This window comes from Phascolarctos cinereus, unplaced genomic scaffold, assembly GCF_003287225.1.
Source record: "Phascolarctos cinereus isolate Bilbo 61053 unplaced genomic scaffold, phaCin_HiC Scaffold_4;HRSCAF=312, whole genome shotgun sequence".
In the NCBI taxonomy this organism is placed as follows: domain Eukaryota; kingdom Metazoa; phylum Chordata; class Mammalia; order Diprotodontia; family Phascolarctidae; genus Phascolarctos; species Phascolarctos cinereus.
In genome coordinates, this window is record NW_027555847.1 from 262428025 (window position 1) to 262455427 (window position 27403).

The 27403-nt window shown below is 42.7% G+C and overlaps 1 protein-coding gene across 1 annotated transcript; it reads left to right on the forward strand.

Annotated features, from left to right (window-relative positions):
* The first annotated feature begins 3447 nt into the window (after positions 1 to 3447).
* LOC110220518 (RING finger protein 112-like) lies at positions 3448 to 25929 on the forward strand. Its single transcript, XM_078151744.1, is given in 15 exon segments — positions 3448 to 3459; positions 4814 to 5119; positions 5367 to 5576; positions 5930 to 6064; positions 6333 to 6437; positions 20094 to 20117; positions 20119 to 20145; positions 20405 to 20461; positions 20542 to 20628; positions 21308 to 21425; positions 21577 to 21707; positions 21798 to 21854; positions 22060 to 22134; positions 23325 to 23438; positions 23440 to 25929. Coding segments are annotated over 15 exon segments (1800 nt in total). The 3' UTR covers positions 23782 to 25929.
* Positions 25930 to 27403: the final 1474 nt, after the last annotated feature.

The following is a 27403-nucleotide window of genomic DNA, read 5'->3' on the forward strand; positions in this document are numbered from 1 at the left end:
CAATAAAAAGAAAAAGAAAGAAAGTAAAAAGAAGTATACTTCAATCTACATTCAGACTCCATCAATTCTTTCTCTGGAGGCAGATCTTATTTTTCATCATGAGTCCTTTGGAGTTGTCTTGGATCATTGTGTTGCTGAGAGTTAGCTAAGTCATTCACAGAATCAACAAGTATTATTAAGCACCTATTAGGCCCTGTACTAGATCCTAGGATGTAGATACAAAAAAGAAAAAAAATCTCTACTTAACAATGAACTTATGTTTCTTTTTTTCTTTTTCAAATTTTATTGAAGTGCTTTGCTCTTACATGATCAGATTTATAGATCATTTCTAGATCATTCTCACCTTGTGAGAGGGCTCTTGTAGCAAAGCAAAGCAATAAAGTAAAACTAATAGTACAATGACTTCATCAGAAAGTGATGAAAGTGCATGGAACATTTCATATCTATATCACCCCCTATTTTCTCTATCTATTTTCTATTTTTCTCTCCCTTTTGCCCACATGCCATCAAAAAAAAATTTTGTAACACATCTTCATCGTCAAGCTAAACAAATTCCCTCAATGGATGTATATATTTTTGTATACATTTCATTCCTCACCCTAAATCCCTCACCTGTCTCTCCTGGCTAGCAAATTTTATCACTAGTCCTCTGGAAGCATGAGTGGTCATTCTAATACATCATCGTTTCTACAGCTTTCAAAGTTGTTTGGTTGGACTCAGAGTGGTTGTTATTGTGTAAATTGTTCATTTCATTCCTCATCAGTTTGTGAAAGTTCTCAAACTTTTTCATTTTTAGAATATTAATGTTATGGTATAAATTTTTCTTCTGACTCTGCTCACTTCACTCTGCATTAGTCTTTCCATGTCTTTTTAAAATCATCAGTAAGGATTTCTTGATTAATTCCAATCTTCTCTGTATTCAAATTGTCCCTGAATTCCCTTCTAAGAGTTTTCTCCACTACCCCCAACCTTACTGATATTCTCAGAAGAGTTGTTCCTTTTTCCCTAGTACCTTCCTCTGGACTCTGATCCCAGAGTCAATCATTCCCCTCATTCCTTAGACTAGAACTACATGAGAGAAGGGTCTTCTCTAAGCTGAAGATCTCTCCTAGAGCCTAGCGCACAGTTCCATGAAGCAGATGTTTGGTAAATGTGAATCACATTGACTCTGTGACTTCCACAGATGTAGAGGAAGTGGTCTTAAAGTTCAACAGAGGTGTGAAATGTGCGGTTTTACTTAGAATTGTTTTTCAAAACTACTAGTGTGGTTCAAAGTGCTGAAAGTAGGACAAAATTTACAAATTGCTCAAACTGTGGGTGCTTAATGAGTCTATGAATATTATCTTCTCCTCCCCTGGGGGAGGATTAACACAATTTTAGGCACAATGTTGTATGTTGAGGGAGGGATGAACATATTTAGGAGTAATAGGAAGTAGGTGTTTCCAGGAAGTTGCACACGTTGAAGGATCCAAACAATGGAGAAAGGAGGGAGGGACCTTGCATTTCAGGACAGAAATATACCAGCTTGCTTTCACTTTTGTAGGGTGTGTCCGCCTCTAGCAGGACATCCTCTTCTTGCAAGAAAATGTATAATAAATAAGCTTGCCTCATCTACCTTGGGAGTCTTTGTTTTTCCTATAAAAGTTATTACTAACAGTAAGTGAAATAACTTGCTGTGTTTCCACTGGCTTGACCATGTCTCCCTTTCCACCTTTTCTTCTCTTGTTCAAACATCCTTTTTTTGCATGCCTGAAATCTGTTTCTGCCTAGTCTCCCTTCCTCTTCTCTAAACTTTGAGCCTATAACTTCCTTTTTGCTATTTCCTGGTTAAAGATTCCTCCTCTAATACTGCCCAGAGTACTTCCATTTTTCTTCTTGAACAGAAGCTGATTGAAGACTGAATTGAGACCTTCCATTCTTCCCTTTCCTAGAGCAAGTACACTCCTAAGGTAGGTAAATATGTTCCCTTAGTCTCACATCTTCTCCTTTCTCCCCACATCCCTGACTCTTTCCTGGCTTCATCCCTACCCCCAACCCCCTCCCCAACTAGTCACTTCCAGGAATAGAACTGGTTTACCCCATTTATTCCACATGTTTGTGGACCTGACAAATAAGACCTTGCTCCTAAAGGGAAAGCAATGGGTCTGGAGGGAGGACAGTGGAAGGGAAGAGGGTGAGGACAGTGGAATGGGAGGGGAATGGGTCTAAAGGGAGGACAGTAATATAGAAGGAAACTAGTGCCGAAAGTAAAGGGGCCAGGGGCTGAGCAGGTGCACCACTGGGACTTAGAAAGGAGTAGGACTGGGGGAAGACAGAGAGAGGGCAGAGCAATAGAGTTGAGCAGACCAGAGTGGGAAAGAATGAGGACTAGGCCTGAGGAGAGGACAGTGGGATAGGACTAAGGAGGAGAACAGTGAAGGGGGAAGGAAACAAACGTTTATTAAGGGCCAGTTGTGGGCCAGACACTGATCTCAGCACTTCACAGTTTGACTCACAACAACCTTGAGAGCTAGATTCTATTATTATCCTCATTCTACAGTTGAGGAAACTGAGACAGGCAGAGGTTAAATGACGTGCCCAGGGTTACACACAACTAGAAAGTATCTTCGGCAGGATTTGAACTCAAGTGTTCCTAATTCCAGACCCAGTACTCTAGCCACTCTATCTATCTACTAGCTGGCTAGTAGAAAGAGGATGATAAATAGAGTTGAAGAGAAGAAAAATGAATGAGATAGAGATAATAGGAGGAGAGTAGAAAGGGGGAAGAAATGAGGTGGAGGGGGAGGACAAGTGGATAGGAAGGGAACAGAGATGAGAGGAGTGTGGGGTACCAAGGTCCAGCACTAACTGTGTTCTGTCATATCTCTGTCACTTTTTAATTTCATCTTCAAGGACATAAAGAATCCATCTTGATGGAAAACAGAAATGACCATTTGTAAGTAGAAGTGTTCATTAATATCTAAGCCAAGTCCAAATTAGGAGGAATTGGGTATGTTTAGTCTGGAGAAGTCTAGATTTAGGGGGCACATTATATTAATTTTCTAATATCTTAAAGGATATTGTGGGGAAGAAAGAATCTTGTTCTTTGTTGCCTTTTACAGAGGGCAAAATTACTTCCAGTCAGTGAAATTTACAGTAAGGCAGAGATTTCAGCTCTATCTAAGGAGGTACTTTCTAAAAATTAGTGCTGTCCAGCAAGAGAATAGTCTACTTTGGGGTGGGGGTTGGGGGAACCTGCAGAAAACTCCCATCTCTGGAAGTATTCATACAGTATGTTAGAGGGCATTCCAGCATTGGGTAACAAGTTAGACTGGAAAAGCTATGATATTCTTTTTAATTCCAAGATTTTGTAATAAACAAATCAGTCTGGGATCAAAAAGAATAAGAATTCCCCTCCCCTACTTCTTTAGCAGTCTCTCCTTCCTGCAGTGATCCACAGAGAAACTGATGCACAAAGAGGTATTTTAAAAAAAAAAAAAAGAAAGAAATTGGCTCAGATTCTTGAAGAGTTTAGCCAAGTGCTCAGATTCTTCAAGTCTAGCCAATAGCTCACTAATGTTCATATTACTTAATAGTCTGGCCATTATGGTGAATCTTTAATAAACCTTGTCTTTGGCTGAAAGAAGGCTTGGGTCAAATTCATTTGGGCAGGATCCTTGTGTTGCTATTTCAGGGGTCCCAGAACCCCCAAACCTCAACATATGGTTCCCTAAGCCTAAACATTTTGGTTCCCTGACTGGGAAAACTGCCCAACCTTGGTCTGCTCCAGCCAAGACTGGAAGGGTCCTAGCCACCAATTTCCAGATGACTGCTCAGTCTATATACCAACCTGTGACCAAGTGCAAGGTCTCTAGCCCACTGAACCTGAAGTCTGACCCCTTGAACAGGACCCAGCAAGGCAGGGACAGCTCTATGCCCCTTGCCAAAAAGAAGCAATTTCCAAAGCCGATACCTTCGCCCCTTACCTCAAAAGAATTTGGGTCCCATTTGTTTAAAGGGGGAATGAGGGGGTATGGCCCCAAGCTAAGACCTTGCCCCTCACCCCAAAAGAATTTGTATCCCATTTGTTTAAGGAGGAATTATGGTATACAGGCCCAAGCCAAGACCTTTGCCCCTTCCCCAAAAGAATTTGGGTCCCATTTGTCTACAGGCCCTAGAAAAAACACCATCTTGGACTCTCCTTGAACTAAGTCTCTAGCATTTTCCTGAGGCTATGATCTTATCAACTGGCCTTTCCTTATCTCCTATGCCCAATCTCCCAATTCTCTGTCACCCTTAACCTACCCAGCCCTCCCCAGTCTATTACCTCCTCAAGGCCCTGGGCTACTTCCCACCCTTGATCCTATCTAGACCCCATTCTACCTCCCAGTCACTCCTATCAAGATCCTCCCTAGACCCCATTCTCCCAGATCTCTCCTCCAGTCACCCCAAACTACTTGCCCACTCCTTGATCCCTCCCACAGTGTTTCTGTAAATAAGGTCCATCTGGCCTGCATTAAAGGTGCTCAGATTCTTTAAGAGTCTAACCAAGTGCTCAGGTTCTTAAAATCTAGACAATAGCTCACTAATGTTCAGATTCCTTAAGAGTCTGGCCAATATGGTGATCTTTAATAAACCATGTCTCTGCTGAATAAAATAAAAAGAAATTATATATCAAAATAGCCTAACCACATTTGGTCATCGTTCCTCTCAAACTTCTCCTCTCTTAAATGGAACATCCCTGCCACCACATCCCAACTACCCCCCATTAGCTCCTGCAGCTCTTCCCAGATCTAGACATCCTTCTCTCTGACACCTTGTTCTTCATCCTTAGACCCAGCTGCCTTTCGAGCAGCCCTCACCGAGTTCTTCAAATGACACACTGGATTTCCTGAAGCCTGACCTTACCTGCTCCATCTGCTTGGATCTGTTTCGACATCCTGTCTCCCTTGAATGTGGCCACAACTTCTGTGCTCAATGCATCACCAGTCATTGGGACTCAGGTGTTCCAGGTTCCCAACCACCTCGATGCCCTGAGTGCAGGAGGAGATGTGATGGGAAGGAGCTAGCTCCAGACACCCGGCTCCAGAATCTATTAGAGAATGTGAACTTCCTACAGCAGAATGCAAACTCAAAACAGGTCAGGGATTGGGGCTCCACAGTCTCATCTAAAGAAGGAAAAAACGATTTTCTAAGTTTGACCAGCATAGTGCTTAGCATATAGTAAGCACTTAATAATTGCATTTTGCCTGTGAACTTTGGGTTAAATCTAGAAAGATTAGGATGAAAGATGGGGAATTCCTTCATTATACTTAATAGAGGTGGGTACTCCAGGGTCAGATCCAAGAAGATTAGCAATTTACATTACCTCTCCTTCTTCTACTCAGAAGCCATGTGATGCTTGCAATGGAGAGGCAAAGCAGCTGGTTCAAGGGGACTCCAGAAAGTATTTGACCCTCTCTTTGGAGGTTCTGGATCAATGTCTGAATCACCCTCAAGCCAAGAACAGTCCAGTCTGTCTCATCTCTGTCCAGGGGGAACAGAGAACAGGAAAGTCCTTCCTTCTCAACTATCTAATCCGAGGACTGCAGGGTGTGGTAAGGCCTGGGGTTGGGATTCCATGTCCTGGACAGGTGGAGGGGAGGGAAGGATGGGAACCCTGAGAAATGAGTTGAGGCAAAAAGCTTCTGAAGGTGGGCAGCTAGATGGTGCAGTGGATAGAGCACCAGTCCCTCGAGTCAGGAGGACCTGAGTTCAAATCTGGCCTCAGACACTTACTAGCTGTGTGACCCTGGGTAAGTCACTTAACCCCAACTGCAAAAAAAAAAAGGCTTCTGAAAGGATGCCTAGACCTGGATTTTGAGAAGGGAGTAAATAAGTTCTAAAGGGGAGATTTCATATAGATGATATCTGTCTCTTGGGGAGAAATAATTAATTCTATCTCCTTTAGGAGTCCAAGGATCCCCAGTGGATGAGAAGAGGAAGAGGTCTTTCAGGGTTCCAGTGTGAACCAGGAGACCAGTGCACCACTAAGGGCCTGTGGCTATGGAGCCAGCCATTCATTCTGCAGAAGGATGGGAGGAAGGTAAGAGTCCAGAACAGGGGAGATAGAGAAGGAGACTGGAAAGTGGGAGGCATAAACCAGGAAGCTAAGGGGTGGACAATGGAAAAGAGAAAGGAGGGTGGGTATAGGGGATGGGGAAAATAAGAGAGAGAAGAGAGGAGAGAAACTGAAGGAAATCAGGTAGGTGAAAGGGCAGAAGAATTGAGGAAGTTCTGAGGGAAGAAGGCACTGAAGGAGGAGAGGACCATGATGCCGACCTCATGCTCTGGCTTTCCCCTCTCCTCTCCAGGTGGCTGTGTTTCTTGTGGACACAGAAGGGACCATAAGTCTAGAACAGGACAAGGAAATGAATGCCAAGCTCGTGGCCTTCAGCATGCTGCTCAGTTCTCATCAGGTGATAGCCTGGGCCCACGTGTTTTGTTCCCTAGCCTGTGGGTTCTTTCTCTAAGACAGCTTTCCTTCCAGCTTATTATAGGATTACTAGGCCAAAATTGAATTATAACTCAGTAACTGAACCAAAGAGAAATGATGAAAATCCCTTGATTCATCTGAAAAAAGGCATCTCAATGTACTGCCTTAATGGGATAGGCTTGCTATTGATATTACTGTAATTGGGAAGGAATGGTGAGTAGCTATTGAAAAAATCTCTAAGGTCATAGTGATAGGGTATAGGCCCATCATTCAGTTTCAGAAGCTGAGACCTTTGCCCCTTTCTCTAAAAAGAATTTGGCTCCCCTTTGTCTACAGGCCCCAGAAAACCCTTAAAGTTTTCTTACTCTTGGTCTCAAATAGTTCCTTATCAACTCCTCTCATCTCCCTTTGAAAGCCCTTGCCCTACCTTTTGATCTTATTCAGATGCCTTTCAAACTTCTTCCTTCTAGTTCCCTTCATTATCTATTCCCATTGTCTAACATTCCAATCTGAATTCTCACCTAGTCCCTTTTCTGGGCCTCTCCTCTGGCCACCCAGAGTTACTTTAGTGTATATGAGATCTGCCGTGGTCCCCATTTAAACACTGAGACTTTCTCATGCCCCCTCCTCTTTACAGGCCTTACTAATATTCAGATTCCTTAAGAGTCTGGCCTGTATGGTTTATCTCTTACAAACTTTTTCTGTGGCTGAAAGAAGATATGGGTTGAATTCGTACAGGCAGGGCCTGCATGTGTTGATCTCGGGATCCCCGAACCCCTAGCCAGGACTGGAAGGTAGGTACTCTCCAGGAACAGCTGCTGCTCCAGCTAGTGATCCTGGATGGGATTATCAGAAGAGTGAGGATAGGGGAAAGAGAGACTACATGGTAATTTGCCTTTTAGAAGGCCTGAAAACAGCATTTCAAAAGCCAGTACATTTTCAGAAGATTATGGGGATTATTTAGGGAGAAAAGGAAAACCCTGCCCTTTTCCAAGATAGGCTAGTAGAAGCTATTAAAAAGTATACAAATTTAGATCATGAATCTACCAGAAGAGGCAGCAGTCCTTAGCATGTATTTCATTAACCAAACTGCCCCAGATATTAGGAGAAAAATACAGAAATTGGCAAAGGGACCCCAAACACCTCAGGCCCAGTTATTGGAGATAATAGGTTTTGGAGTCTTTAACAACAGGGACCTAGTTAAAGCAGAAAAAGAATACAGGAAGAGTGCTAGAGACAAAGAACATGCTTGATTCCTGGCTGCTACCATGGTCAGGAAAAGAAAGACCCAAAGGTGTTCCTGTCAACTCGGCAGTGGGAAAACCTGCTTTCAATGCCACCAGGAGGCTCACTAGTCCAAGGAGTACCCCTCCAATTCGGCCCCTTGGAGAAAGCCCCCAGGATGGATACCTGAAGGACCTTGCCCAAGATGTGACCAGGAGGGACATTGGAAGAAGGATTGTCCCCGAGGTTGGAGAAGTGGTAGAGCAGCCCCCCAGTACCCTGTCCTCCAGTCTTCCCAAGACTAGGGAGGACAGGGGAGCCAGGGTCCTGGCAACACTCCCACTTTCTCCATCTCTCTGGCCAAACCTTGGGCAGAAATCTAGGCTGAAGGTAAGGTTACCCACTTTATCATGTCTGTGTTCTTTGCTTTAACCAATTTCTCTGGCCCTGTTGGCCCCTTGACCAATCTGGTCAACAGCGTTGAAGGGAAAACTAAGAGATGTCTCCAGACATACCCTTTCCCCTGCCTATTTGAGAATTTGTTGTTTAAACACTACTTCCTTATGCTCTCCTTTTGCCCTGCCCCCTCTTTGGGAAAGAACCTGATGGTGAAGTTGAGGAGCCAATTTTCTCTAGTTAAGCCTCCCATCTCCCTTTTCCCTCTGTGTGCCAGACCTCCCCATATTCCCCTGGAAGTGTGGGAGACAGTGTGGGATCAGGGAACTCCTGGGAGAGCTACTCTTGCCACCCCAGTGGTTATTCACCTCAGAGACCCTAAAGTATTTTCCCATCCTGTATTTGTAGTCCCAGCCAGGAGGCTTCTTTGGCCTCTGCCTCAGGAGTGCTTAATTTCTTGGGAACTCCAGGCTATAGGGCCTCTTTGAACAAAGTCCAGATAGCATGCCAGTCTATGAAGTAACTGGGCCACGAATTCCTTGTCCTAGCTGATGAGGTCTAGGAGTTTAGGAGTGCTGGAATCCCAAAATCATGACACACAAGTCTTGCCTGAAAGAACTCAACCCAAGCCTTCTTTCAGGCAAAAACAAGGTTTATTAAAGATCTACCATAGTAGCCAGACTCTTACAGAATCTGAGCATCTGTGAGCTATTGGCTAGATTGTAAAAATCTGAGCAGTGACTAGATTATAAGAATCCCAACATCTTAATGGAGATGAGATGGACCTTATATACAGAAGACTATGGGAGGAATCTAGGAGTGGCCAAGTAGTCTATGAGGTAATAGAACTTCAGGGGTGGCCAAGGGAGAATGGAGCCTAGATAGGATTAAGGGTAGGAAGTGGCCTGGAGATTTAGGGAGGTCTAGGCTAGGGTTACAGATTGGGCATAGCCACAGTGAAAGGCCTGTTGATGGGAATATAGCCTTAGGGGAATGCCAGATATTTGGCCCTGGGGGAAAAGTCCAGGTTTTTCCTTTTTGGGGTCTAGATCCCATCCTCATTACCAGCCACTAAGAAACAACTTAGAACTTTTCTAGGTATAGCTGGATTCTGTAGACTCTGGATCCCTAATAATAGTTTTAGTGTTAAGCTTTTTTATGATGCTCCTCTGGGCCCTGACTCACTCCCTCTAGAGTGGGGCCCAAACTAGGATAAAGTTTTTGTGATTTTAAAATCTACATTGACCACCACCCCCCTAACCCAGTCCTTAGGACCTGACCCTAGCCAGGTTGCTCATTTTTCAAAACAAGACTCTGTAGCTGCTGGATGGCTTGCATTCCTCTGGGCAGTGGCTACTATATTCATTCTAATTGATGAAGCCTCTAAATGTACACTTGGCCTCCAGAAGTGGGAAGTTAACTCCCTAGTTAAACTGGGAAACTCATTAGACAATTCACACCCACAGGGCAACTCTTATCTCCCATTACAAGCCATCTTTGCAAAAGTCCACCTCCCCAATATGACTTTCTCAGAAGTTTTTGCCACCCCATTTACGCTTGCCACTTCTTTATGGTTCACTCTGTCTGTATAACACCTGCTTCTCTGCAGGGGAATATTCCCTTACTTGGGGGACAAGTTCCAAGGCCACTAGACAAGTTAGCTGCCCTGTGGAGGGAGGGCTTGTAAGACTTTCTGCTGATCATTCAACCTGCACTACCTGTGCAGATACCACTAGTGACAAGAATTTTGGGGAAGAGGTGAAACAAAGTGCAAACACATGGCAAGACCCCCAGAACTACTGTCTTGGTTATCCAATGTTTTACATCCTACAAGGACTTTGGGGTATGCACTCTTGGATTTTTAGCACCCCCTTTCTCCATTTTCAATGCCACACAGTCTCTAAATTAAGGGCAAAGCATGGATTTTGGGGGAAAGTCTCCTGGTCTCTTAAAAAGGGAGCATAGTATGTTGTTCCCTGGTATGGTCATCTACAACATGAACACAGTCTCTCTAACCTTACAGAGACTATTCACCAGTTGGCAAAGATGACAGCTTATGGTCTTTTAGAGATCCAGCAATCTTTGGATTCCTTAGCAAAAGTGGTTCTGATGAGGTCTAGAAGTTAGGATTCCTGGAATCCCAAAATCACAACACGTGAGTCCTGCTTGAAAGAATTTGGCCCAAGCCTTCTTTCAGGCAAAAACAGTTTATTGAAGATTTGCTGTATTAACCACACTGTCAAGCAATCTGAGCATCTGTGGGCTATTGGCTAGATTGTGAAAATCTAAGCAGTGGCTAGATTGTAAGAATCCCAGCATCTTAATGGAAGTGAGATGGACCTTATATACAGAAAGACTATGGGAGGGATCTAGGAGTGGCCAAGTAGTCTATGAGATAATAGAACTCCAGGGGTGGCCAAGGGAGAATGGAGCCTAGATAGGATTAAGGGTGGGAAGTGGCCTGGGGACATAGGGAAGTCTAGGCTAGGTTAAGAGTAACAGATTAGGCATAGCCACAATGAAAAGCCAGTTGATGGGATTATAGCCTCAGAGATTTGGCCATGGGGGAAAGTCCAGGGTTTTTCCTTTTTGGGGTGTAGATCCCATCCTCATCATTCCCCCCCTCAAACAAATGGGACCCAAATTCTCTTGGAGGAAGGGGCAAAGGTCACAGCTTCTGAAACTGCTTTCTGCTGTCAAGGGGCATAGAGGTGTATGGAATCAGCACCATATTTGTATCACAAAAAGAATTTGGTAATACTCCTTCTTCACCTACTTTCCCAAATAGTCTGTATAGTATTGGAATTAATTGTTCTTTAAATGTTTGATAGAATTCACATGTAAATCCATCTGGCCCTGGAGATTTTTTCCTAGGGAGTTCATCAATGGCTTGTTCAATTTCTTTTTCTGAGGTGGAGTTATTTAAGTATTTTACTTCCTCTTCTGTTAATCTGGGCAATTTATATTTTTGTAAATATGTATCCATTTCACTAAGATTGTCAAATTTGTTGGCATATAGTTGGGCAAAATAATTCCTAATTATTGTTTTAATTTCTTCTTCCTTGGTGGTAGCTTCACCCTTTTCATTCTTGATACTAGCAATTTGGTTTTCTTCTTTCTTTTTTTTTAATTAAATTAACCAAAGGCTTAACTATTTTATTGATTTTTTCATAAAACCAGTTCTTAGTTTTATTTTTTAGTTCAATACTTTTCTTAATTTCAATTTTCTTAATTTTTACTTTGGTTTTCAATATTTCTAATTTGGTGTTTAATTGAGGATTTTTAATTTGTTCTTTTTCTAGTTTTTTTAGTTTTATGCCCAACTCATTGATCTCCTCGTTTTCTATTTTATTCATGTAAGCATTTAGAGATGTAAAACTTCCCCTAAGACCAGCTTTTGCTGCATCCCATAAGATTTGGCATGTTGTCTCATTGTTGTCATTCTCTTGAATGAAATTATTGACTGTTTGCATGATTTGACCCAATCATTTTTTAGGATTAGATTATTTAGTTTCCAATTATTTTTTATTCTATCTTTCCATGGCCCTTTATTACATATAATTTTTATTACATCATGATCTGAAATGGATGCATTTAATATTTCTGCCTTTCTGCATTGGATTGTGAGGTTTTTATGCTCTAGTACATGGTCAATTTTTGTGTATGTGCCATGCACGAGAAAAAGTGTATTCCTTTCTATCCACATTCAGTTTTCTCCAGAGGTCTATAATACCTAACTTTTCTAATGTTGTATTCACCTCCTTAACTTCTTTCTTGTTTATTTTGTGGTTAGATTTATCTAGTTGAGAGAGAGGGAGGTTGAGGTCCCCCACTAGTATAGTTTTGCTGTCTATTTCTTCCTGTAACTCCCTGAACTTCTCCTCTAAGAATTTGGATGCTATACCATTTGGTGCATATATGTTTAGTAATGATATTACTTCATTGTCTATGGTGCCTTTTAGCAGGATGTAGTTTCCTTCCTTATCTCTTTTGATAGATCTATTTTTGCTTTTGCTTTGTCTGAGATCAGGATTGCTACCCCTGCTTTTTTACTTCAGCTGAAGCATAATATATTCTGCTCCAGCCTTTTACCTTTACCCTGTATGTGTCACTCTTTTTCAAATGTGTTTCCTGTAAACAACATATTGTAGGATTATGGTTTTTAATCCATTCTGCTATCTGTTTCTTTTATGGAGAGTTCATCCCATTCACATTCACAGTTATGATTTCTATCTGTGTCTTTTCCTCCTTTCTTTTTTCCCCGTTTATGTTTTTTTCTCCTTTTTCCTTTCCCCCCCACTAGTGTTTTGCTTTTGACCACCACCTCCTTCAGTCCCTCCTCCCTTCTATTATCCCTTTCCCTTTTCTTCCCCTTTACCCTTACTGCTTCTTCCCTCCCTTTTATCCCCCCTTTTCTTTCCCTTTTCCCTCCTACTGCCTATAGGGCAAGTTAGATTTCTGTAAACCATTATTACCTTCTTGAGCCAAATCTGATGAGAGTAAGGTTCAAACAATGCTCACTCCCCTCCCTTCTTTCCCTCTGCTGTAATAATTTTGTGTCTTTCCTGTAATGAATTTACCCTTGTCTGCCTCCTCCTTTCTCAGTACATTTTCTAAGATCAGATAATCCACTTATTTGGATCCATTTAACCCACTTGATTAGATTTTTTTTTATCATTACATCAAAGTCAACTAATATCCACCCTCTTTATGTATACTCCTTTAACATGGTGTAATAACAATACAGTTCTCAAGAGTTGCAAGTCTTCCCTTGTAGGGATTTAAACAGTGCCCTTATTAACAACATATTGTATCTTTCTGTCCCATTTACCTTTTTATGTCTTCTTGAGTCTTGTACTTGAAGATCAAATTTTTTGTTGAGCTCTGGTCTTTTTATCAGGAAGTTTGGAAGTCCCTATTTGTTGAATATCCATCTCCTCCCTTGAAAAATGATGCTCATTTTCTGGGTAGTTGATCCTTGGCTGCATCCAAGCTCCTTTGCCTTAGGAATATCATGTTCCATGCCCGCGGTCTTTTAATGTAGAAGCTGCAAGGTCCTGTGTAATCCTGACTGTGGTTCCATGATATTTAAATTGTTTTTTCTGGCTGCTTGCAGCACCTTCTCTTTCATCTGGTAATTTTGGAATTTTGCTATTATATTTTGGCATTTCAATTTGGGATCTCTTTCAGGTGGTGATGTGGATTCTTTCTATGGTTATTTTCCTTCTGGTTCTAGGACTTCAGGGCAGTTTTCCTTTATGATTTCCTGAAAGATACTGTCCAGGCTCTTTTTTTCATCATGATTTTCAGGTAGTCCAATAATTTTTAAATTGTTCTCCTGATCGATTTTCCAGGTCGGTTGTTTTACATGAGGTATTTTATGTTTTCATCTATTTTTTCATTTTTTTGTTTCTGTTTGACTGATTCTTGCTCTCTCATAGAGACATTAGTTTCCATTTGTCCAATTCTAGTTTTTTAACAGATTGTTTTCTTCTGTTAGTTTTTTACTTCCTTCTTCAATTGGCCAATTGTATTTTTGAAGGAATTGTTTTCTTCAGTGTATTTTTTTTCCAATTGGCCAAAATTGTATTTTTTAAGGACTCTTCTATGTCTCTCATTTGACTTTTACAATCCTTCTTGAGCTCTTCTAAGAAGGCTTTTTGGGCTTCAGACCAGTTCATATTCCCTTTTGATGTTGCAGAAGTGGGTTTGTTGACAATGTTGTCCTCTTCAGAATTTCTGTCTTGATCTTCACTCTTCTCATAATATGAATCTATGGTGCATTTCTTTTTAGTCATAGTGCTTCTTTATTCCTTGGCCTTTAAAGAGATTGAGCTCTCCTGCTGGGGAGCAGTTGGCACTGACCCAAGCTTCTTGTGTTGGGAGCCTAGGTCTTGGTCACTAGCTTTGTGTGCTGGGGCCTCTTATGTTGGCAATTGTAGGCTGTAGGGTTGTGGCAGATTACCTGGTGTTGGGCTGGAATCAGCAAGGCTGGAACTTTCAGGCAATTCTAGGTTGCCTGCTTTTCCTTCCCTTTAGCTTTCTTCAGCTCTTTTTAGATGGGTGCTGCAGGGTGTTTCTCTGCCTGGGGTCCCTTGCAGTGCTGCCTTCCTTAGATCTGGGAGGCTCCTTTGCTGTACAATGCTGAGGCACCTGGTGCTTTTCTGAGCTGATTTCCACTGGTTCCCCAGCCCTCATTGAGGTACTTCAGAGGTCCAGGCGTTGGTGTTTGCCTGCTCTATCACCTGGGCTTCAGGATCTCCTCCTGGTTGGCAGTTGGAGGCTATAGGGTTCTGACAGCTTACCTGGTGTTGGGTTGGAATCAGCAAGACTGGGGCTTTAGGAAGACTCTAAGTTGCTTTCTTCAGCTCATTTCAGATGAATGCTGCTTCCCTTATTTTTGCTGATGCATTTGGAGACCTATTTGTTGTAGAATGCCCAGTCACCAGGATCTCCTCCTGGTGTGCTAAAGTGAGACTGGGCTACTGCTCTGTTGCTCCCTGTCTTTCTTCTGGTTCAGCTCTTCCAGGGTTTTTTCTGGGGTGATATTTTCTGGGATTTCAGAGGTTGATAGGGGAGGGTGAGAGCAACTGCTTTTTACTCTGCCTTCTTGGCTCCCGGAAGCGGAAGATGAATTCAGTTTTCCAACCATGCAGCATCAGATTCACCCCATAACCAGACTCAGGATTAACCAGGTGAGTAACATTACTTTTCAAAGCAACATAATGGGGAAACTGAGCCAGGAGACTGAAGCTAAAATTGTCCTCTCAGCTTTTCCCCATGCTGACTTCCCACCAGTATCACATTCTCTCTGAGTAACTTCTGGCATTTCTCTCAGATGGTGGATTATTGATTATTGATGGATTGTTATGATCCATCAGACAACTCAAAACAAATCCCACCAGCTTTTATCTCAAACAAGTTGGTTTGCTAATCACAGTTTAGGAAAACCTTTGCAAGGACTTTACATCTCAAATTTAAATGTTTTCTGGTATAAAAAGCCAATTATTCTTATATAATTGCAAATTCCTTGCAAGACAAAACCCAAACAAGCTTTTTGGCAAATTTACACATTAAAGCAATAACCAACATTAGTCAAATTATTTTAGTGATAACCAAGTATGAAAAGTTGCTTGACGTAATTACCTGATGCCAAAAACTTAGCTCAACTGTCTCTCACACTTCTGGGGAACACAGGGAGTTCTGGTAAACAGAGGGAAATGTGATATGGGAGGCTTAACTAGGGAAGACTGGATCCCCAAATTCACCATCAGGTCCTTTCCAACAAAGGGGCAGGGCAAGAGAAGGGAGTATTCAAACAGCAGATCCTCAAATAGGCAGGGGAGGGGATATGTCTAGAGACATCCCTTAATTTTCCCTTAAATGCCCAAGACCAAACAGGTCCAGGCGTGGTAGGGCAAGAGTAATTGGTTAAAACAGAGAACAGAGAACATAGCCATGATAAAGTGGGCAACCTTACCTTCAGCCTCCATTTTTGCCCAGGGCTCAGTGAGATCCATGGAGAAAGCAGGAGCCCTACCAAGCCCCAGTCCCCCTTGTCATTCCCAGTCTTGAGAAGATTGGAGGATGAGGGAGGCGTCTCCACCACTTTTCCTTCCTCCAATCTCCCTCCTGGTCACATCTTGGGCACAGTCCCAGAGGCATTGGTTGTGGGGTCTCCCTCTGGGGTGGGTGCCCTGGAGGGACATTCCTTGGACCAGTGGGCCTCTTTGGGGCCCTCACTGCCTGAGTTGACTGGCTTCCTCCAATAGGAGATGACCTGGAGGGGCACTTCTTGGACCAGTGACCCTCCTGGTGGCATCCAAAGCAGGTTTTCCCACTGCCAGAGTTGCCAGGAGCACCCTTGGGTCTTTTCCTGGCTATGGCAGCAGCCAAGAATTGAGCATGTTCTCTGTCTCCAGCCCTTTCCCTTTTTTTCTTTCCTCCGCTGCTACTGGCTCTGTTGTTAAACACTCCAAAGGCGTTCTGCAGTAAGTGGGCCTGAGGTGTTTGGGGTCCCATTGCCAATTTCTGCAGTTTCCTCCTAAAATCTGGGACACACTGATTACTGGAATACATGCTAAGGATTGTTGCCCCTTCTCTAGAGTCAGGATCTAAATTGGCAAACTTTTTAATAACTTCTACTAGCCTGTCTTGGAAAAGGGCAGGGTTTTCCTTTTCTCCTGGAGTAATTTCCTTAATTTTTTGAAAATTTACTTGCTTTTGAAATGCAGTTCTTAATTTGTCTAACAGGCAAATTACCATGTGGTCTCTCTTTGCCCTGTGCTCACTCTTCTGATAATCCCATCCTGGGTCAGTAATGGGAACAGCAGCTGTTCCTGGGAGGGGGGGTATTTTGTGGGGTTATCAGTAACAAAACGATCCTCAAATTTTTGGACCTGTTCCCAGATTCTCCTCTTCTATTCAGTGGAGTACAACAGGTGGAGAAGAGGATTGCAAATCACCCCCAAAAAGCTCAAATTGTAGGGACATGTTCCTGAAGCCCTTAGTAAACTTAGTGGGATCTTCTAAGTATTGTCCCAGTTTCCCTTTGACCTGAATGAGGTCTGAAATGGAGAATGGAACATGCACTCTAATTGTCCCATTAGGGGAGACAGGAACTTCCCTTAGGGGAAAAAGCCCTGAAGGCTCTGTGGGAACAGGGGCTGGGGAGGAAGGGAGATAGGAAGTCCCACTTCTTCTAAGTGAGCGACTGGGGAATGCTGGCTGGCAAAGGGAAAAATCAGCTGGAAACTGGAGTGGGAGGGGTCAACGGAGGAGATACCACTGAGGCTGGGGCTGAGGCCAAGGTCTAGGTGGTCCTTGCCTCAGAGGTGAAGGGCCTGGGGAGGAGGTGTCACCAAAACCTGAGTAGGGGTAGCCTCCTGAGCAGGGGTCTGAGGAGAAATTGCAGAGTGGGAAGGGGGTTGGGATGGAGGAAAAGGGGAAGAGGCAAGAAGGGAGGGGAATGGAAAGGGGGGGGGATGGGGACAATAGGGAGGGAGGAGGGACTGAAAGGGTGCTATAGCCCTGGGAGCCATAAAAAGAAGGTCATCCAAAAAGTCCAGTTGATTCTCATTCCCCATTTGTGGGGTGGCTGTAGCTATGAGCATCCTACAATCTTTTCTGAGAATGGGTCTTGAGAAAGTTCCACAAAAGTCATTATGTAGGCAATCTCCACCCATTTTCCTTCTCTGATACAATATCCTTTTAACTCTGAGTGTGAATTTTGGTGTAATGTCCCCAAAACGGGCCATGCCTCATAATTTTCCAGGTGATCCTGAGGCCAAATGGTGTTGCAAAAGGACACCAGCCTTATCTTTTTTAATTTCTTTTGAGAAACTAAATTTTTCCCAGTTTCCTAAAAGGCAGCCCAAAGGCAAATCCTCAAGAATCGTTGAGGATTGACCTTTGCAGGAGTGGGGACTGGAAGTCCCTCCCTCCTTAAAGGAAGATTTAGAAATAAGGTGCCCAGAAACAGACAAAAAAGTGAAAAGCCCAGAGAAGTACTTTAAGTTTTCCCAAGTCCCTGGCACTGAGAGAACTGAGAGGATTGAGCCTATACTTCCACATAGGGAGTTAGAAGGTATGCCTACGTCCATGGTCTGAAGAGAACCACTGGACCAATAGCCTGAGAGAGTCAGGCTGAGTTCAAGACAACCTGGTAGCTGTCTGATCTAATGGGACCTGAGAGGTTTGGCCCAAAAAGCACTTCCAAGCCAAGCCTTTCTAGTTGCTTGGAAATCCACCCTATTGCAGGGCAAAAAAAGGGATTAGGGGAAGAGGGGAGGCTTACATACCTTCAAGTCCCCAGCTGGTGAGGAGCTTGGTATAGGCAGTTTTTCCAGGTACAGGGAACCATATGATGAGGTCTAGAGGTTAGGGGTCCTGGAATCCCCAAATCATAACATGCAGGCCCTGCACAAGCCTTCTTTCAAACAAAGACAAAGTTCATTAGAACATCCATCATATTGGGCAGATTCTTAAGGAGTCTGAACATTAGTGAACTATTGGCTAGATTATAGGAATCTAAACCGGGGCTAGATTTTAAGAAACTAAGCAGTAGCTAGACTCTAAATCCCAGTAGTGGCTAGATTTTAGGAATCTAAGCATCTTAATGGAGAAAAGATGGACCTTATATACAGAAAGACTGTGGGAGGGATCTAGGAGTGGCCAAGTAGTTTGGGGTGACTGGAGGAGAGGTCTAAGGAAGATCTGAATGGGAGTGGCCAGTAAACTGGGGTGAATAGAACTCCTGGGACCTGGACAATGGAGCCTAGCTAGGATTAAGAGTGGGAAATGGCCAGGGGCCATAGGGAGGTTAGACAATGGAGGGGAGATTGGGTGTGGCCACAGTGAAAGGCCTCAGGTGACCTCCAGAGACTTGGCCATGTGAGAAGGTCCAGGGTTTTTCCTTTTTGGGGTCTAGATCCCATCTTCATCAGTTCTAGATAATAGAATAGCCCTGACTAGTTGCTTCCCTCCAGTGGGGGTGTATGTGGTTTAGCAAACATATCTTCTTGTATATTCATTAATAAGTCTGGGCAGGTAGAGCTCTGCACTGAATGTGCTTTGGAAAAGGCTAGTTAGATGCAAGAAATTCCCAATAATCTCAATGCTCCAAAATCATCTTTTTCATGGGAGTCCTGGCTTCTTTCTATACTGGCCCCTATTCTTATTCCCTTACTGATTATATTTCTCTTGTGTTTGTTTGGTCTATGTTTACTAAATATTCTTACCAGGTTCCTTTCTTCTAAGGTTAGAGCCATCAACTTCCAAATGACTGCTCAGACTGTATATCAACCTCTCCTTTCTAGCCCACTGAACCTAGCATCAGCTGGGTTCTGAAGTTTCACCCTTTGTAACAGGACCCAGCCAGGGAGGGACAGCTCTACACCCGTTGCCAGCAGGAAGCAGTTTCAGAAGCCAAGACCTTCGCCCCTTGCCCCAGAGGAACTTGTGTCCCATTTGTTTGAGGGGGAAATGATGGGGTATGGGCCCATCATTCAGTTTCAGAAGCTGAGACATTTGCCTCTTTCTACAAAAAGAATTTGGCTCCCACTGGTCTACAAGCCCCAGGCCTTTAACTTTTATTACTCTGGGTCTCAAATAGTTCCTTATCAACTCCCCTCATCTCCCTTTGAGAGCCCTAGCCCCATCTTTTGATCTTATTCAGATGCCTTTCAAACTTCTTCCTTCTACTTCCCTTCATTATCTGTTCCCATTGTCTATTCATTCTCTCAGACATTGCAATCAGAATTCTCACATACCCTCTTTTCCAAGCCCCTCCTCTGGTCACCTAAAGTTACTTCAGTGTATATAAGATCCACCCTGGCCCCCATTTAAACACAGAGACTTTCTCATGCATGCTTCTCTTTACAGGCTTCACTAATGCTCAGATTCCTTAAGAGCTTGGCTTGTACTGTTTATCTCTAATAAACTTTTTTCTCTGGCTGAAAGAAGATTTGAGTTGAATTTATTCAGATAGAGCCCGTGTGTTGTGATCTGGGGTCCCAGCATTCTAAACCTCCAGACCTCATAAATAGGATTTAAAGTGGATATAATTTGTATTTGTAAATCATTGTATTGTTGACATGTATCTTGTGTATATCTATCCCCCCCCCCCCGAAAAGGAATGAGATTTCTAGACCAGAAAAACTGAATCTGGATCACCTACTGTGTTCTTAGTGAAAATGATGGCTTGATTCTCACTGGCTTCTAGGTTTGTGCTTACTATCTCCTGGCCCTAAGTAATCCCTGCCTCTTACTCTAACTAAACTAGATTAGGTTTGATTTCTGCACTGAAGACAAGAGGGGAAAAGGATTTGCTAGCCACAAGGTTCTTGATGTTGCTTTGCAAAATAAGTGTTCTTCCTCTCATGAGAAGTAATAATTCCATTCTGAGAATGTACTTGTCCTAAAAAGAAGGGTTCATACTTTCTGAGATGCTCAATGATCAAGTTTTCTAGGCTCTCCTGCCCTGCTCTCCTTCCCAGTTCCTTCTCTTCCTTGTTCCTAGATTCTTAATGTCTCTCGGATGCTGAAAAAAAACAGATCTGGAGTATCTGGAGGTGAGCAAATACTTTGAACTTCTCCTGGGAGTTGGGGGGGAAGAGAGGAAGTGATATGAGATAAAGAACTAGGTTTGGAATAGGAAATCTCTGGTGTCAGAGTGTGGTCATGAGGACCAGTAGCTATGGAAGGAAAGGATCTCTGGTTTCTCCAGGAGAGTCTAAGGGACCTGGAGGGTGTGTGGGGGGGAGGGGGGTGACAGTTAAGCATATCTTGGTCCTGTGACAAGAAGAGCCTTAACTTATATTTTCTTACCAGATGTTCCTCCACATTGCTGAAGAGATAGGAGAATGTTTTAAGATGGAACCAGTACAGGTGAGGAACTATTTCCCTTGAGACTCTGACCCCTTCCAGAATCCATTTGTCAAGCTTTCTTACCTTTTCCACTTTTCCAGCATCTGAATCTCTTAGTTCGTGACTGGTCTCATCCACCTAGATTTGGAAAGAAGAGAGGCCAAAAACACATGATTGATGTGATCCAGGCAAGTGGGAACGTTGATTTGATTCATCGATTTATTGATTCAATAATAATTAATGAAATGCCTACTACTGAGCCAGGAGTGTACTAGAACCTGAGAAAGCTGAGTCTAAAGCAAGACAGTCTGCCCTCAAAGAACTCATACTTTCTTGGTGGTGGTGGTGGGGACAACGTGTACATGTATAAGCATATATAAAATCATTTGTAGGGAGGGCACTAGAAAATGAGGAGAATCAGAAGAGGTTTCATTTAGCAGGAGTCATTTGAGGTGAGCTTTGAGGTGGGAGTAAGGAGGGAAAGACCTGGCAAGTGCAGGGAGCAGCCAGCAGCAAGTCAGTTTGGCTAGCTCACAGAGTGTATGAAGAGCAGTAATGTACAGAACTTAGGAAGGTAGTCTGGACTGTAAATACCAAACAAACAAGTTTCTATTCAATTCCAGAGGCAATAAAAAGCCATTGAAGCTTCTTGAGCAGACTTATAGAACCTATGCTTTAAGAATATCAATTTGGCAACTTTTTGGAGGATGGTGGGAAAGGACATGAGGCCTGGGTTCAGGGAGGAAAGAAAGGTACCACTGGAGTGTGGACATTCAAAGTGGGAGAGGGCCACAGGAACATTGGAAGGGAGAAAGAAGCTACCACCTGAAGCGTGGAGCTCATCCTGACATCTTGCTGTCTCCTCAGAAAATTTCTGACAGATATCCCAGGATTCAGAAGATTCTTAAGAGCAAACAAGCCTGCTGCTATCTCTTGCCATATCCTGGAAAAAAAATAACAATGAGCAGCAATGGAAATCCAGAAGGTGACTGCCCCTCTATCCAGTCATCCCCATAATCCCTTCTCAGAGTGTAACTGATCTTGGCCCCTCTACCATTCTGCTTCCCTTCTAAACTCCAGCCACCCTGCCCTCCACTACTCAGATCTCCCAGGATCACAGATCTTCTCTTCCTCAGATATGGATCCAGATTTCTCTCACTATCTACATGACTACATCACTGATGTTTGCAATTCAGCCACCGAGCATGTGAAAAGGCGTTCAGATGGACATATTCTCACTGGGAAGGAATTAGCTGAGAACATGAAGGTACTAGCAACTTCTGTAACTTCCATAAATCTTTCACCTAGCTGTCTGTTCTCTTGTGATCCCTAATTATCACTTTAAATTTATCTGCAGAAACTTTTCAGCACATTACAGAGAAAAGAATTTGGATATTCGTCCTCGTTTGAGTCGGTAAAGTCCTGGCTAATACTTCTGGGAAGGATATTAGTCCTGGGTAAAGAACTAGGTCCATGGATTCAGAGCAGCTGTCTTCAAGGGAGCGTGGGGTTGGGTTAGGATTAAGTAGGGAGTGGAGGTAGGTGGGAGGCTTGGGACAGAATTCCAGGATGAATAGGGTGAAAGACAACATGAAAGGGGTATTTTTCTCTTTGGATAGGTGGTTACTGGACTCCGTAATATGAGGATGATTGAAGCTGCTAGGAAAGAGTTGGAGGACTTTGTGAAGGAGCAGGTGAGCCCTCAGGCTTTTCATTGTCCCTCTCATGGGTGAGCTACCCAGAACTGCCCTAGGTTCAAGACATCCTCTACAACTCCTTAATTCCCACTGATACTTCTACTTTTTCTCTAGTCATCCAGGAGATACAATTAGTTCAAAGCAAAGGTGCTTAATGAAATAGCAGAGTAAGCAGATTTGTAATAGGACATTTCCTCCATGAATGTAGAATATTTTTATCCCATATATACAGACATCACCATATGCTCACCTGAGTGAGCATGTACAGCTATTATTATTATACATGAATTCCCCAGGGAACATAGGGGATCCTAGGAATCAGAAGTAGTCAGTTTCCCCTCTATATTTATTAGAAAGTGATCACTGATGTCCCCTGGTGAGTTCCACTGGGTTCACAGAGTCAGAGTTCTCCTCTCTGGGCACTATTTTGCTAAGTTTCCAGTCTCCCCTAGTAATCTCATCTCTTCAGAGCCAGCTCAGCCTTTTCAAGTTAAGTCTGCTAGGATGTATTGGTTAAATCTTCTGCCTCATAAGGCCTGGCTACTAGCTCTTTAATCATTATTTGTTGACTAGCCACTAGAACCAGGTGACAGAAGCCCAGAAGAGTTTCAAAGCTAAAAATTTAAAACCAGATCTTTATTTTTGGACCCTCTGTACTGGAAACCAAAGCTTTCTGTTAATTATAATTAACAGATATCTAAATTAATCCAGCTTTAGGTTCAGACAATTTAACACATTTCCAATATCCTCCCTGGCTTGGCTTCAAATGAGTTTGAGTGAGAAGTAAAAGCAGGCTGAGGAACCAAAGTCATTGGTTTTCACCCAACCAGCCTGAATTCTTGTCTGCAGTTGTAATGACCAGACTCAGCTTCCATCTTTCAGTGAAGACATTGGGAAGTATGTGTGTACAATGTTGCATATACTGTCTGATGAAATTGATGTGTTGGGTGCCAGGGGAGGGGCATATTTGTAAAAAAAAAAGTGATATACATATACACATATGCATATACATGCATACATACATATATAGGCAACAATAAAACTTTTTATTTTTAAAGCATAGTTGAGTTCATCTGGACTGGTAGTGGGGGACTAGGGTGAAGGTTGCCTGAATTCTCAGAATGAAAGGGATCTGAATTCCCTCGGTGCCCAGTCAGCAGTCACAGCTTCCTCTTCCACACTTTCAGGATTCTTCCACAAAGTCCATGTGTACTTGTTTGGAGACTCTTCCTAGAACCATGTGGAAAAGCCTCTCAACCACAAAAGATACAATCTTAAATAGTCTCGAGGAGACTTTGAAGGGGCCCAGAGAAGAATCAATTCATGAACAACTTTCAGGAAGAGATTGAGAAGAGAGTTAAAGACTTCTATATATCCTATAAAAATCGTTTCCGTAACTATTCTGCTGCCTTGGGTGGACTTGTTGGGGCTGCAGTCCTGGGGGTGGCAACTGGTGGTATAATGGCAGTTGGTACGGCAGCCGCTGTTTTGACTGGAGACATTGTAGCTGGGGCCACTATGGGTGCCACAGTGGTTGGGGGGAGCATAGGGGCTGGCGTTGGGGCTGCTGTAGGTAAGGCCAAAAGTAAGGAAAAAGTTCCTAAAGAGGGAGAGGAAAAACCCCTTCTCAAGGATGATGAATGAACCCTGGAAACCAAGTAGAAGCAAAGAGGGAGGGAGAAAAGCAATGAAGTATAGGGCCCTTTGGATTACCAGATCTGGTTTGTTTAACAGGATTAGGGGACTGGGGTGGTATCTATGATACTGTTAGATATTTGACCCAGCAGGTAAGAGGTCAACTCACATTTACTGACTTAGTAGGAGAAAACAGTGCTTAGGACACATAGGATATGGTGGCTTTAGGGCCCATTTCTTGGGCCAGTATGGTAAGTCACCGATTTTATGACCTTTCTAGATCAGATCTTCCTTGGGCTCCCTTCCTACTATCTACTGGTGATTGACATTTCCCCTCCTAACTCTCTGTTCCCAACTCAGGAGGCCTGTCCTCAGACACTGGCCACAGAACAATGTCCTATATCAGCTTCATTCCCTGAGGGCAGATAGGTCTTGGCCCCAAGTGAAAGCATATGGATTGTCCACCTCACATCCAGCCTGAACTTAATCTGATCTAAATGATTCCTGAAAGGAAGGTAGAGCCTAGCCACTAAATCCTAGTCTAAAGCAGACAGGATGCTATTTTGTAACCCAGGGAAATTTATTGATCACAGCTAACCTAGACCAGAAAAAACCACAGTCTAAATTTCATTGCTGAGGGAGCAGGGAACCTATAGCATTTAGCTCACTGTAGAGTGAATGAAACCCACAATGGACTAAAGCAGAATGTCCACTGAAGAGAGAGGAAAGACAAAGATGATAGACCAAATTACAGGGAGAACAATGCCACAAATGCCTCTTCCTACATAGTGAAGAGGAGTGTTACTGCCAGAGAACCCTTCCAGCCCCTTCTTACTGTCACTAAAGTAGCACACAGGGAATCGAAAATGTGCCTTTTTGGGGGAGGAGCAAAGTATGTTAGAAAGAACAGTGGATTTGGAGTCAAAAGATATGATTTCAAGTTCTGTCTCTGCCATTAATTAACTGTGTGACCTTGAGCAAGGCTGTTTTTCTCATCTGACAAATGAGGATCCCTGTCTTATCTACTTCACAAGGCTATTGTGAGAAGCAGATGTGAAACAGCTTTACAAACTGTAGTATTCCAAGGAAGAGTCAAACCTACTCTAGAGGGTGGATTTTTAAGGATGAGGTTAATTCAACTAGGGGCAACAGGTATTGGCAAGTATTGTAGAGCAGAGCATAATGGATTGGGCTTTTGATCTGGGAGGAATTGATAGGTAATTTGAGGGCTAAATATAATATAAATGGAAGCATTGTTGTACAGTAGGGGAAAAAAGTGACTTTGCATTCAAAGCACATGATCAAACTTGACAGGATGCTCAGAAAATATTATGCTTGTTTAGCAAAAATATCTGCACAATTACCTGCAAAACAATTGTAAAACTGTTGGTGGGGTTGGGAACTGATCCAACAGTTCTGGAATGCCATTTGGAACTATGCCTGAAGAACAATGAAACTGTGCATATCCTTTGATCCAGCACTTCAGCTACTAGGTCTGTATTCCAAAGAGATCATAAAAATGGGTAAAGGTCCTACATCTACAAAAATATTTATAGCAGCCCTTTTTGTAGTGGCAAATTAGAAATTGAGGGGATGTCCATCAATTGAAGAATGGCTGAACAAGTTGTGATATATGAATGTAATGGAATACTATTGTGCTATAAGAAATGATGAGCAGGATGCTCTCAGTAAAACTAGGAAAGATTTAGAGTAATTGAAGCTGAGTGAAACGAGCTGAACCAGGAGAACATTGTACATAGTAACAGTTAACATAGCTCTATGGTCAACTATGAATACCTCAGCTCTTCTCAGCTATACTGTGATCCAAGACAATTCCAAAGGACTTGTGATAAAAATGATATCCACATCCAGAGAAAGAACTGAGGGAGTCTGAATAGAAATGGAAGCATACTATTTTCACATTCTTCATTTTTTTCTTGTTTTTATCCTTGTGGTCTATTTCTTCTCTCACAATATGACTAATATAGAAATTCTTTACATGATTAGACATATATAATCTATATCAAATTGCTTACTGATTTAGGGAGGTGGGAGGGGAGGTAGGTAGAAAATTTGGAACTCAAAATTTTCAACAATGAATGTTAAAAATTGTCTTTACATGTAATTGGAAAAAATAAAATACTATTAAAAACAAAACCTTTGCAAAGCCTGCTTTTACTTTCTCCTTCTCTTTCTCTTAACCTACTGAGGGCAGTAAAGGGAAAGATTTTCCCTCTCTCAAGCTGCAGATGGTACTAAAGGCAATAAGCAAAGGATTCTGCTTTCCTCCATTCAGATTGCAACATTTACAGGATTCTCCTTCAATAAAATAGCCCTTGAACCAACTGCAAGGCCTACCTGCTTTGTTTCCCTGCTTCTCAGAGGTCTAGGGGCAATGACTGTTTAAAATGGGGGTGGGGGTGGTCGTCTAGGATTGAGATATTTAAATTTGATCTTTATTCAAGCTTTGGATTAGGGACTATGACACCCAAACCATAAAATTTTTACATTTAGGAACTTTCTTTTGCCACCCAAATAGACACACCCATAGAATTATAATTCTTGGAGAGGGGAGGCCCTTGAAATAGATTAGGAATGTCCGCTTTGCTCATCTCTTGTCATCTTCTTATATTCTGCCATTAGTAAGCAGCTGCCCTTCTGAAGCCTTCTGGGTCTTCTGTCCCCAGAATCTTCTAATTCCTCTAGCACTCAGCTTTGCATTTTCTATATTCCATTTTTATGTGATTGTCTTTCTCAGATCAAGTCTCTTTCTGTTTAATGACACATGCCTACCCAAAATCCACTCTTCCATCAGGTATGACCCTCCAGTTGTGAAATTAACACTAATTAATCATAGCTAGAGTGTATATAGTACCTTCTGTGTACCAGGAATTGTACTAAATGCTTTCCATAAATATAATGTCATTTGATCCATACAACAACCCTATGAGGGAGACGCTATTATTATGCCTATTTTACAGATGAAGAAACTGAGGCAAATAGTGGTTAATGACTTGCCCAGGGGCACATCATTTCTAAGTGTCAGAGGCTGGATTTGAATTCTGGTCTTCCTGATTCCAGGCCCAGGCATTTATCTAATGTGATGCCGAACTGCCCTATAATTACAAATTCTGTTATAACCTTCAAAATTCTGTAAACCATTCTATGGAAATGAGCAGATGGACCACAGTACTCTGCAACCATCTTTATCTCAGTCAATGCTCTGCTTTCAAACAAGTTCTAACTTAGTGCTTTGAAGGGAGGGATCATCTTCTCTCATGTCTGTCTGACACATTCCTCAATCTTTTTATCTGAGGGACTTTGTTTCTTCTCAAGCAGATTTTGTCTTCACACAAATGTTCATTTTCTTCCCCCTTTCAGCAACCAAAATGTCCCTATTACAAAGGGTCAGCATCTTCCATTAGCTTTTTTATCTTTATGTGAGCCCATAGGTTGGCCCAGGTGAGCCAGGCAGGTTTAAGGACCACCCACCAGCCTTGATTGAGGCCAGACTTTCAGTTCATTCCTACATCAGGTTCTTGGCTTTTATTTTCCCACAACTTACTTCCCTTTGAATGGGATGTCCCAGTGAAGACTTCTCAGTGTAATTAAGGTGTGGGATAAGACTATC